The sequence below is a fragment of the Ricinus communis genome, chromosome 8 (genome assembly GCF_019578655.1).
Source record: "Ricinus communis isolate WT05 ecotype wild-type chromosome 8, ASM1957865v1, whole genome shotgun sequence".
Taxonomy (NCBI): domain Eukaryota; kingdom Viridiplantae; phylum Streptophyta; class Magnoliopsida; order Malpighiales; family Euphorbiaceae; genus Ricinus; species Ricinus communis.
Genome location: NC_063263.1, coordinates 8,097,219 through 8,110,620, shown reverse-complemented (window position 1 = coordinate 8,110,620; position 13,402 = coordinate 8,097,219). Strand labels below are relative to the sequence as shown.

The following is a 13,402-nucleotide window of genomic DNA, read 5'->3' as shown; positions in this document are numbered from 1 at the left end:
CCTTACAAATCGAGACTTTTTAATAATGAGATATCTTTTTTTGTTACGATCTATAATCACATTTCTCTTTTTATCTTAAAATATCACATACTCTAAATTGTAAAATAGTAAAATCACATGGTATTTTTTTGTACTCATCTTTTTTTTTTCCTCTTTTTAAGAAGCCTTGGTTACTTCTACTTGTTGCATATATTTTTGTTTTTATATCAAAAGCCAACTTATGAAGGACAAACTTGTTGCTGCAAATCTATTACGATTCTGATTTCATGCTGGTGGATTGCATAAAGAATGTAACAATCAAGCAAATTTCTTACAATTGAGATGCAATTGTGATAGAAGAAAGGAATAATCTTTCCAGCGAAGATGTCTACTAGATTGGATTCATGCGTGATCATTTCCTTTCAAGTATAGAATATGCTCAATTATTTTTCTTCTCTTTTTTTTTTTAAAAAAAAAAAAACCTTTATTAAACTACATCGTGGTTTAACGTATTTTCACTTTAAATTCTGTGGTTTATTTTTCTTCACTTTCGTACTCTGTGAATATTGATCGTTAGCAAATATTGGCCAAATTATATAATACTATTAAGAGATTATGATATCGCATGCAATAGCTACTGTTCTGCCAACCGCCACGTTAGCACTTGCCAATGGTGTTATACATTTTGACTATTATTTGCTAACGATTAATATTCACAAGGTACCAAAGTGAAAAAAAAAAATCACAGATTCTAAAATAAAAATACGTTAAATCACATGATAATTTATTAATTTTTTTCTTGAATTTCTTTTACGATACACCTGGTTAAATAAATCTAATATTTTAACTGTTAAATCAGTTGTTTTTAATCTTAATCGTTAGATCAAATAATAAATAATTAAATTTTAATAGATTAACTTATAACCTATAAAACATATTACTTTATAACCTAACACTATTCTTTTGAGACTTGTTACAATTTTTATCACTTTTTAGCCTATAAAGTAGTCAAATATCTCTCTCTTTCAACTATCTATTGTTCTACTTATTCTTTCTTCTTGTTCATCAATATTTTCAAGAAATAATTCATTAAAATTATTTTGTAATTTATAATTAAAAGATATAATCAGTCCATAAACATTCAAATAATGCCTCGTACGTATAACATAATTCCTTACAATTAATTAGGAACCATTCTTTACCAAAATACTTCTACAATCAAATTCCATGTAATAATTGCAATAAAAATTACAAGAAATTCTGTAAATTTTCGTTGTCCGACGAGAAATGTCACGACCCCATCTGTGGGCCCGTGACCGGGCACTAGGAAATGGGTAGGCGTAAGGCCACCGAATCCCATAGTAAGCCTGAAACTCACTAACTCAAACTAACCTCAACTCAAATTTTACTATTATTAATACCACAATTTACAGTAACATTAAATTTTACACAATTAAATCGGTCCGCCCGAAGAATTAAGCGAGACCCGAAACTACAGAAAATTACCACTGATATCTTTACTATTACTACTGCGGAGAATCTAAGATTTACCAATTTACATACCAAATCAAACACCACCCGATGATGAAGGAGTCGGGTTACTGAATAAGAGTCGCGGGAAGACTAAAAAATAGTAAATGGGGACTGTCAGTCTTGAGAGTGAGCTAAAATCATATATCTAAAACAGTTTTAAACATCTCAATATCACATTTATTTAAATTTTAAAATAAATAATAAGTCCTGCAAAAATTAAACATGTCATGTCAAAACATAAGTGTCATGCCATGCTTAAACAAAAATTATTTCACACACAACTGGATGGAGTACTTTAGTGAAACCCTAATCCCAACTCAACATCTCGATCAACTTCAAAACTTACGTCTCGACTAAGCTCAACTCTAATATCTCAACTCTCTCATTCCAACAGGACTGGCGCACAGAGAGCAAAGCTCGATCAGGGACCTTACCTCCAGCCTGAACACTTGTATCTCAACTCTCTCATTCCAACAGGACTGGCGCCCAGAGAGCAAAGCTCGATCAAGGACCTTACCTCCAGTCCGGTCACTTAACTCTCAGTCTTAGCCTTTCGGCTCTCTTATCCAATAAGACTGGTGCCCAGAGAGCAAGCTCGATCAGGGACCTTACCTCCAGTCTGTTCACTTAAATTTCCAAATAAGCCGGCGCCCAGAGAGCAAAGCTCGATCAGGGACCTTTACTCCGGCAACCACATTCAACTAAGCCCAGAGAGCGATGCTCGACTAGGGCAGATCCTAATCTTTCTTTCTTAAAACTTTACCTATTTATCCTTTCTCTATCTCATCTCTCTCAGATTTATACTGGGACACTCATCCAACTCCTATGTTCTACTGCCGTCCCATCCCGAGTCATCATGCAATATTAAAATTGGTGATAAAGGAAAAACATATATAAATGGTAATTAAAAACATCATGCAAATAATAATAATAATTAAATGAATAATCACAGTAACAAATTAAATTTTATGCATGACACGTGCATAAGCGATATATGACTTTAACTCACAGATTTGGTGACCTCCTAACTCTGCTCCGGTGCCTCGATTGGAACGAGCCGAACAAACGGACTATCTAGTCATGGAAACAATTTATCAAAACGCTGAAACAATCGATCATTAAACCTAGGTCTGGACTCCTAGGACTGACTGTCTAAGAATCTCGACTCGGGAGAATTCTACTGAAAATCCGGCAGAACCTCCCCTACAACACGGACATTACCTCTTGTAAAAACGGGTCCAGAACCTGCCAGAAAAATACTTCAAATATTCAACAATTCAAACAACGGGAGTCGGGTCCCAAACTTCACTATTTCCCGACTCCGCCACACAACACAAAAATACGAGGCAAGCAAACTGACCAATAATTATTTTTAACTCACAAATATTAAATACACAATACAAAACAATAAGCACAATTCTAAATCAAAGGATTTCCAAGATCAACGGGCCAGAAAAAATTACCGAGACGCTCGATCGCTCGGTCGACTCGCCTCCTTGCCGCCGGAGTCCGATAGACGATCCGAACACACCATCGGACTCACAACGACGCGCTGATGACGATTCCCGCTTTTGATTTTCTGATCTGACACCCGATCATCCGGAGAGATTTGCGGACGATCTCGACCGTCGATTTGCAAATGAAGTCCGATCGCCACGAAACCGGTGCCATTACGAAGCTTGAGCTGAGGAGAGTCGGGATATGTCCTCCGATCATTTATAGCTCGCGGAGCTCGCCGAAAATGCCCCAAAACCTCGGCTACCTCCATTTTCTCTCTCCACCGTGAACCTCCGTTTCCGGCCACCATTGTCGACACCGCCGCCGCCAAAACAAAGCTAAGGCCGAGAGAAGTTGATCGCCACCAAGATCAGCCATGGGAAGCCGACGGCAGGAAGCTTGACCACCATCCTCCTCACACATCGGTGCCGCCATCGCCACCAACGCCCCCTCCTTCTTCTTCTTCCGCTTCCTCTCTCTCTCTCTCTCTCTTTCCTTCTTCCCCGATTTTCTTTCCCTTCAATATCGACATTAGGCCCCTAAACTTTTCCTTATTACAATTTGGTCCCTCAACTTTCTTAATTACTTACAATTTCATCCAGAAAAATTCTAATTTAACCCCTAAGCTTTCCTTTAGCCTTTCAATTAAGCCCCTAACTATTTAATTTGGGCCAAATTAGAATTATTGAAAATATAAAATTACATAAATACCCTTGACCGACATATTTATTTACGAAAATACCAAACATACAAATTTCCATTAAAACCCCATATAAATAAAATTATACTTTCAATCCTTATTCCAAAATAAATTTTCAATTTAGTCCTAACACAAAATTAATTTAAATAATAAATTTCCAACTTAAAATTTAATATCACTAATCAATTAAAATACCAATTTTTCAAAATTATTTTATAAAAATATCCCTTACAATTTCTACCATAATTTTTCCAATATATAATTTTATTTATACATATACATATACATTGGGGAAAAATTAGAATAACCAAAAATATATTCTACCCTTCAAATAATTTACTTAATTAATTCTTAAAATTTCAACTAATTGGGTATAGAAAAAATCATTCATTCAATTGACTAATATTAAAATTTTTATTAAATCTTTTCAAATTAAACCAAATAAAAATAAAGTTAAAATTAACTTAAATAGAAACTCATTATTAAATATATAAAAATTCTGGTTATTACAAGAAAGTAAATGAATGAGCTTTTACAACATCAAATACACTACCTAATATAGTATGTTTTTTAAATTTATGCTAATTATTGCAGTTCTATTTGCAGATTTCAGTGTCATCTAAAAGTTTATATACGACTTATTCGAAATTATATTTTATTTCTTTTGTAATTAGGGATTCAATGTTTTGAATATTTGTTTATTTTTCAAATGAATGCTATCGGAATTTTTATTGAAAATTCGAAAGTATTTCTCTTAATATTGAACCCAAATTTCTGTAAAAATATACATCAATTTTTCTGCATAAAATGCATTTCTAATAATTACATTAAGTCGGACGATCAATTTTATTTTTTTGATTTTACGCTTTAAAATATAAATATACTATAATTAATCCAATATGGTGATATGTCAAATGGGTCTCATGTGATTTTAAAAATCACGTGGGTATTTTCTATATATCATATGATATGTTATAAATTAAATATAATTACCAAAATATTTATAAATTCAACTAAAGTAACAAAAATTAAAAGAAATTGACATAATAATATATAGGTTGAAGTTCTTAGGTGAATAAGGCATTTTTAAAAAAGCATATTTCTTAGCAATTTAAAATTTAAATTGTAAACTAACTAATATATATATATATATATATATATATATATGGGCATTGAGCTGAATATCCAGGACCTCCAAAATAAAAGGAACTCCAAAAACAGCCTTGTCCTTTTCTACAAGCTGCATGCCACAGCATGAAGGTTTTGTAACAGAAGGTTTTCAGCATCTTTTAGGGCACATATTCGTCAACATATCCAAGATTGAAGATCAGACCGGATTTTTCCAAAGACTTCACCAGGGAAATGGCCGCTTCCCATTTGTGTAGAGCTGTGACATTCACTAAAAAATATATTAATTATCTCCCCACCCCAACTTATCAAATCTGAAGTTTCAGCCAGAGTTGCATGTTAAAATGCAGGCTGGCCAATATCCTAATTCTTGACCTCGAATTTGAAGCCACCAACTCCCACTCTGATTGTCCTGAAACAATTCAAGCAATTAAATTAATGATTAGTTTACCCATTTAACCTAATTTTTTTGGATACGATTTCCCATTTTAAGTTTCTTAGACAGAGAAAAGGAAAAAGAAAAAAGCATTTTATTTAGATTAAGGTGGAAGAGTTTATCCAATGAGATGACTCATCTTCATGGATCAATGCAGAGTCTTAATGGCTTCATTGCATTAAAATGATGAATGAGACTATGGAAAGAAATGTGCAAAGTGGTGCCAAGAATTTTCTATGGCTGCTTCTTTTTTGCTTTCCACCAAAAATAATAGTGAACTACAGAACCATATAGGTAAAGATTTTGCAATGAAAGGGGTGTGAGGAAACATGTACACTGGTGGTTGCAGGCTTTTAATTTTGTAAAATCCTTTTATATTTTGCTAGTCAACTATAGATTCTAAGTTCACGCAACTTTTAGCAATAAATTTTTTCATGCAATTCCCGTTCAAGCAGGATATTGAAATTAGCAATAAACTATAATTGTTTCATGCACAAGATACTATTTCTGGAGGAGACTGTAATCTCCAAACTTAACCAGAGTGATCATTAATCAACCATTCCGTACAGATGATGTTCCTATATACAATCTTTAGTAGATAACATATACATCTATTTGGAAGGCAACAAACCTTATCTTCGAAAATGAAGTAGAACAACCATATCTAAGCGGATGGTCAGGGTGGCCGAGTGGTCTAAGGCGCCAGACTCAAGTTCTGGTCCTCGTGAGAGGGCGTGGGTTCAAATCCCACTTCTGACATTTTTTGCATAATAAAAACTAACCCTATATTTGGAAGGAGGGAAAATAAAAATGAAAAATAAGCTGGAAAATAATAAAAAGAGGAAAAAAAATCTATTTTCCTATTTGCTCTCAGTTTCGGAGAAAATAAGAAGGGTGAAGAGAAAATTTTACCCTTCATGATATATTTACTATTTTACTTTTTCTTCTTTTTTAGATTTCTTTCTTCGTTTCCAATTTCTTATACTAACCAGCTAGAGAAGAAAAGAAAATCATCTATTTTATTGTTGAACTTATAATTTTTTTTCCTTTTGTCTATAACATCAATAAGAGAGTAAAATCGCCCGTGGATTCATTTTAAAATAGATCTAGAAGTTTATTTTTCATTGTTGTTTCTTTAAAATAAACTTTCTCTCTAGAAAAATTCAAATTTTTTCGATAGCTCAATTTTCATTTTTGATATCATGAATTTATGTTTCTCTTTTATCCTCTCTCTACTGTGTTGTATCTCATGTGTTGTTGAGTGATTAACTCAGTTCATCCAAATATTGTGAGAATGATTTCAAATTTATTTCCTACTAAAATATGTAGAACAAAGAAAGGTCATGTAGATATCTATACTACCATTTCATTTTATAGTAAAAAATATTGTTCATTTTTCAGTCTCATTTGACAGATAAAAATGAAAAGGGGTATAGGGATCTATATGTTGGCTAAAACATTTAAATGTAAGCTCTTTTCTTTTGTTGTATTATGCTAACTAGTTGATTATAACACACATATATATATATATATATATATATATATATTAGGAGTAATTTAATACGAATGTTGAGATGAATCTATCCGAAACTTGTTTGTACCATAACAAAAAATTGATACATGTATTAGTGATTTTATTGGTGGAGTGAGGAGAAAATAAATTGCTGACCCTTTCAGGAAAATAAATCTAACTATTCTAGATGTTAATTTTATTCTTCTTCTTCTGTGCAAATTATATATTAAATTTTCAGCAAATTGATAATTCATATAAACATTGATTACTAGTCTTTCAAGAAGTAATTTTTTTTAAAAAAAAGAAAATGAATAAAAGATTATAAATTATAAAACAATATTTTGAGTAGAGTATGTATAATCTATCCAACATTCAAACTTTAAGGTCAAAAATTATATTTGTGTTAAAGATTATGAATTTTGTTTTCTTAATTTTTAAAGTGTTAGGCTCTTTACGGCGTGGTGTGTGATATTGATTTATTTTGTTTGAACATTTATGGCCTTTATTTATTTATTTTTTTCTTTTCGAATTATGAAAATATTTTTTCTTACTATCTTTTTTACTTTAAATTCATAAATATTTAAGAAATTTCTTTTTTTTATAGATGGATAGGGGAAATAGTGGAGATAATTACTTAGAAGATATCCGAACTATAGATGGGGAAAATAAAACAAAATATACATCTGCGATTTGTAATGAGGATCGAGGATAGGTATTTGAACTGAACCTTGATCTTTTATGCTATAATAATAAGGTAAGAACTTGACTGTTAAGATATCGACCCTATGGTGTAGGCATCTGCTGGTGAAAAACTTGCTCTGCAGTTGAGGCTGACCACATCTAATGGGAAAGCTGGTTCCATCATCAGTTCCCCACTAACCGTCCATTCTCATTCTTTCCTTCTTTCTCTTCTCTTCTCTAGAAAGCTTTTTCTTCGACTCTCCGCATTCAGTGGGCATCCAATTCGTCTCCTTTTGTTTGTATTGTTATTTTCTTTTTCAGCCGCTCAATCTCTTTTTCCTTCTTTTTTACCTTACGTATATATAAATAGGAGTAATCTATATAGCCTACCATTTTGTGTCTCACTTCTTGCTTGATGTGAAATTTATTATTTTTATAAAATTATTTTTTAATATTTTAAATTAAAAAATAATTTTATAAAAATAATGAATGCCACATCAAGTTGACAAGAGATGGAAAAAAAATAGTGAGACGTTTAGTATTGTTATATATATATATATATATATGAATAACTATTTTAATGAACGACGGTAGTCAAATTTGTTTATAAGTTAAAATGAGATAGTTTCAGTTTAGGTTCATGCTCTAACTCGACCTCAATAGATTCAATTTTCTTATATTTAATATCCAATAAAATTAATAATTTTATCAACTAATACATATCTAAAAAATCAACTCTGTTTCTCATTAAAAAATTAGCAATTATATTATTACTTATATAGTTTAATCTTTTTGTCAAAACTAAATTTTATTTGGACAAACGTGAAAGATTTAAATGAAATGATTCATCATGTAAAATGTAATCTAAATGAATATCTTTACTTGCACGTCAAATCAACAGACGAGCGGCATATAATTTAGCTTGTGTAATATATTAATTTTTTAATATTAAAATGTAAATACTCGTGTGTGCGCTTGTCACTTATCTATTTCTACACTTAGTATTGGCAAGCATTACTCATCTAAGGCGGCTGCACTGGAGAAATCATATCAGAGACCAACCACTTTCTGGGTGTTTTGCATGTCTAACAAAAAGAATTCGTGAAAATGATATTCAGATAAAAAAGAAAAAAAAAAAAAAAAAGCAGCTCTCTGAACACTTCCAATACGAAAAGCATAATAACTTCATTGCAAGTATACGACCGCTGTACAGAAGATGTGCAAATGGCAAGAATCTGCTACCTGCTTTTCTTTTTTCCGGCTATACAAGTTTTCTCTTTCAGCTGCTAAAATGAAGAAAAAACTAAGCTGCAGTATTTGAGGCCTGCTTTGGCTAGCATCCCCGCAGTACATGTGCCTTGGTATCGCACATCCATAATTTTCTTCAAATAAACATAGGAAGCAAAACCAACTTGTCTGACTCCATAATATGACCACCGTCTTATACTTCAGATTTCAGAGCAGAGCCTTAGCTTGAAAGATGGAGTCTTGAACATTGACGGTGGATAGATTGGTTACAAACAAGGGTCAGGCTGTCAGCAAAGCTCTAACAGGCAAACACACTCAATGTGAGGGGTGTGGGGAAACATGTCCACTGGTTGCAGGCTTTTAAGTTTGTAACATCCTTTTATGTTTTGCTCTTCCTGCATGAACATATCAGAAATTTAGATTTATTAGATGGTTTCAAATGTCAGAAGCAGATCAGTCGGTAAGACTACATACCACACCATGGCAAAGATAATCAAGGTCACGTGCACATGTAGCTGGATTACATGATACATAAACAATGCGGGGAGCTTTAAGCTTTAACAAAAATTTAATCAACTTCATGTGTATACCAGGACGATTTGGATCTGCAGGCATTAAAACAAAGGTGAAAAAACTTAGTGCTGAACCATACAAAAGGATGCTGCTTCAATCTTTTCCAACTGATGAAATGGAACCTAAACCACTACCCTATCCCACCCTCAAGCCCTTTATCATTAAGCTAAACAAAAAAGGTTACTATGATCGTTTTCTAATTCAGTAAAAATCTGATAATAGACTAATCCTCCAATTAATATGAATCTTCAGCTAGTTGAACAAGGCAACTGACAAGACGTCTAACCTGAAATGACTATGTCAGGCTTTGGAAAATTGTTGCCAAAAGAATCACTAATCTTATTAAGATCTCCTTGCACAAATGTAGCATTAGTGATACCATTCAGCTCAGCATTTCTGCGAGCATCTGAAATTGCTTGAGGAACAACTTCATAGCCATAAACATGTTTGGCCCTGGAAAAAGAATTAGGAATAAAAATAATGAAATGTCAGATAAGTAGTGCTCTACTTTAAGAACTAAGTGAACATGAGATACCTCCCGGCAAGTGTCAAACCAATGGTGCCAGTACCACAAAATAAATCAAGAACAATTTCTGAGCCATCTCCTCTGAGACCAGCACAATCTTCAATGAGTTTATATAGAACCTCTGCCTATACAGTACAAAATTATTTTCGTTTACTTGTTATGGATAATAGGTACTCAATAAAATGAGGGATTAAAGAGATCATAGAAGTTAGAAAGTAGGGATGGGAGCTGCTTGCTAATAAGTTTGAAGCATGAACTGATATAAAAGTTAATGTATGTTACTCCATGTACCTGACGAGTATTTGTCTGAAAGAAAGAGTTGGCTGAAATTTGAAAGGTAAGTCCTCTTAAGATCTCTGTGATGGTGGATTTTCCATATATAGTGTATTCCTCCTCCCCCACAGATGTGTTGCCAACAGAAGAATTTACATTATTCACGATACTTACCTACCAGCCATTGAGAAAGGAAGAGGCAAAAGAAAAAAGAAACCAACTATTTAGAATTGGGGGAGTGACTATTAATTGGATGGAAAAAAAAAAAAAAAGAACATTTATAGACTGAAGGAGACACTACAAAATGCATATACACCAGAGCATTTACACATTCATCTCAAAGATATCAGATTCTATACTAAGCTCCTGGGAACAGTTCATCAAAATAACCCATGCAGCTTTTATGGAGTTCTGCTAAAATTATATTGCCTTGAGGTGCGCCATTAACTTGGTTAGGATTGTACCAGCATTTTTCCAATCCCATTCCTATCCTTGAGTGACACCAGAAAAAGTCTTAAATGTGAATGAGTTGGTCAAAACTGATCCAACCAAGAATGCAGGTCTTAGCACTATGTTAGAGGATCAGGATATGTCAAAAGGAGGCTTGCACAAAAGGAGGACCATGGAATTTGTTATTAATTATTTAAAGAGTAAAGAATTGGCCATGCATACCACTTCTGGAATTGCTGAAATCTTTTCAACAATGATCTTCAGCAGCTCAGGTTTGTAGGCTGAGGTGACAAAGTTAACCATAAGCTCAAGCAAACCAGTCTCGGTGTTCCTGAAACACAAAGCATGATTACTGAGTTTTAAGAAGGGAGGATGGGAGACAATTGCAACGATGGATTTGAAACCTCTGGAAGAAAACAAAATATTCTACCATTACAATTAAACGAATTATCCAGAGGAACAGACGCTTCATGCTGAATAACTATTGTGAGCATGGATCATAACAAACCATGGATATGATGAGATTCATTCAGACAGTCAACATGAAAGTATCATGGCACATCAATACTTCCAATAGACTTCAGCATCTTTGAGGTGCAAGAATAAACAAGAAGCTAATTAAGCGTGAAGAGAATAACAGAATTCTAGTACCTTCCCGTTCTTAGCATTAGGTGCTTGAGAAATCCGTCATGAGAATGAACATCATAAGGAGTAAGACCAAATTGTGAATCTCTCCAACAATCTTGGACAGTTGCCAGAACCTATTATCAGATATGCAAATCAAAGATGGCAGGAAAAGTACAGTTCCTCTTACTAAATCCTAGAAAACATGCTGTTTACAAGCATTTCAATATAAAGTGATAAGTGTACAGTAAATTCTGAACAAGTTATGCAAGGAACAAAGATGCGAAGATTGACAACTGAATTCTGTGCTGGCTTGTATGATATCAACCAGATATATATATTTTGAACTACAAGTGGACAAAGTCAAGAAACTTACTAAACTTATAGAAACTAGAACAACACTTTGGTATCAACATTACTACCTATTTAGCAGATGCATCAAAAGTGAACTTTCACAACCTGACTTGAAATCAAGCTACTCTTTATATAACCTTCCATCAAATAACAAATCCATAGTTATCTAGGAAATGTTAGCACCTATACACCATAAGAATGGAATAACAATCTAATTAAGATCTAAAATTAGAAGACCTTCACTTAATAGTACAAGCAAGATCAAACTTTCATATCAGGACAGATTACCCAAGAAAAGTCTAATATAAAAGAGAATACTCTGTGCAAGTTCTATATAGAACATAAATGCTTCGATAATACAAATGGTACAAGCATACCGTATTAGCAGGCTCACTTTGTAACAAGCATTTGTCAACATTTAGAACCTTATTGAAACAGCCTGGAGCGTGCAGTCCCAAAGCATAGTTCACACTGCCATCTTGTTTCTCACCCAGCAATTCTTTAGGTAACCATTTTTTAGAACCAAATGAGAATTCCATCTACGAAACAGAAGAACGTGTCAGCTAAACACTTTCTATTTTTATACAGTTAGAATAACAAAGTATTCTCCAGCTACAGATTCCTAGGTCGGTAGAAATAAATAGTTTCATCAACAATGTATGATCAATAGAAAAGGATATGCATGCACTATGGGTAGAATTATGGAAGAATATCGCGCAGTTGGCACATTTTTTGATGCCTAAAAGTACACTAAACTGCTTCTGTTTGCTTATTGGAAATAAGATATAACAAATGGGAATCAACCTTCATTGGATTCCACAATGAAGGGAATTGAAGTCAAAATTTTAACAAAGTAGTCTTCTAATTACTTGATTGTCATTTCCACGTGGGGATTAGAAAATAGAAACAAGGAATGGAAGTGAGTCTCTTCTCATTCCCATTCTCTCATTCCTGACAACCAAACAGGGCAAGGATACAATAAAATTTTGAAGTGCTTATCCTTATTCAATCAATAAAGTACTTATGCTCCATACTAACCTTATTTCTGTAGTGGAATTTAACATCACAGGGAACAATGGGCTTCATAATACTAACAAATTCTGGATCTATATCGGAAAATTTTCCAATATTAATCACCAACTCACGAACTTGCAGTTCCTTAGCTCTAACCTGAGCCTCATAAGATAAATTTTGGGTTTTACAACCACCACAATATGAGGCATATTCACAAGGAGCCTCTATAATATCCCAATGAGGAGATATTGTCTTCACTTTGGTTACCTGCACATATTACAAAACAACACAACTCTTTATCAGATACAGTAATGTAAAAGTTAACAAATACAAACGTGACAAATTAAGACCGAATAAATTTAATAAAGAAAAAACCCACCTCTGCATAGCTCCCTTTTCTTCTTGTAACTCGGCCGATGAACCTTTCACCAGGTAATGCACGGTCACACATAACAACAAACCCAGTATCTGCCACTTTACAGACACCCTTTCCTTTAAAAGCCAAAGACTCACAAACCAACTCCAAACTCTGGCCTCGTTTTGGAAATAATGCACCAGACTTAGAGCTATCAGCATTCAATTCAATGCTATCTTTCTTATTCTTGTTCTTCTTCTTGTTATTAAGCCTTGTTTCTGGGGTGTCCTTAATTCTTTCTTCTTGATAATTTTGATGTTGTTGTTGTGAGTCGTCTTGAGTGAAAGAAGAAGGAGAAATGGAGGCTAACGAGTGAAGCTTATGAAGTTTTTGAAATCTGTGTAGCCATGGGTGGTTAGCAGTTAGGTGTTTCAAGGTATAAATCTGCATAGTCATGGTTGCTTATGGTTTTTTGGTTCAAGAGGGAAATTTGAGAGTAAGGGCCGAAAATTTGGGTT

At 33.5% G+C, this 13,402-nt stretch overlaps 1 protein-coding gene and 1 non-coding gene across 2 annotated transcripts; one reads left to right on the top strand and one right to left on the bottom strand.

The window, feature by feature from the left end:
* Positions 1-5,948: 5,948 nt before the first annotated feature.
* TRNAL-CAA lies at positions 5,949-6,032 on the top strand. The gene has a single exon. It is a non-coding gene; the product is annotated as a tRNA-Leu (tRNA).
* A 2,472-nt stretch (positions 6,033-8,504) lies between these two features.
* Positions 8,505-13,375, bottom strand: LOC8281580 (uncharacterized RNA methyltransferase BH0687). The gene is made up of 10 exons (XM_002515850.4): positions 12,909-13,375; positions 12,554-12,796; positions 11,893-12,054; positions 11,189-11,298; positions 10,760-10,868; positions 10,106-10,261; positions 9,824-9,939; positions 9,575-9,741; positions 9,190-9,320; positions 8,505-9,110 (listed from the first exon to the last, which is right to left on the bottom strand). The coding sequence occupies exons 1-10, from the start codon at positions 13,338-13,340 to the stop codon at positions 9,003-9,005; spliced, it is 1,734 nt and encodes a 577-aa protein (XP_002515896.2). The 5' UTR covers positions 13,341-13,375; the 3' UTR covers positions 8,505-9,002.
* Between the last annotated feature and the right edge of the window lie 27 nt (positions 13,376-13,402).

Bases quoted from the DNA above. Each gene is read 5' to 3' on its own strand.
- LOC8281580 (XM_002515850.4), bottom strand. From the start codon at position 13,340: ATGACTATGCAGATTTATACCTTGAAACACCTAACTGCTAACCACCCA. The intron at 10,869-11,188 runs GTACTAGAATTC...TTTGTGTTTCAG, and splicing joins CTAATGCTAAGAACGGGAAG to GAACACCGAGACTGGTTTGC. The intron at 9,321-9,574 runs GTTAGACGTCTT...TAATGCCTGCAG, and splicing joins GCCTGACATAGTCATTTCAG to ATCCAAATCGTCCTGGTATA.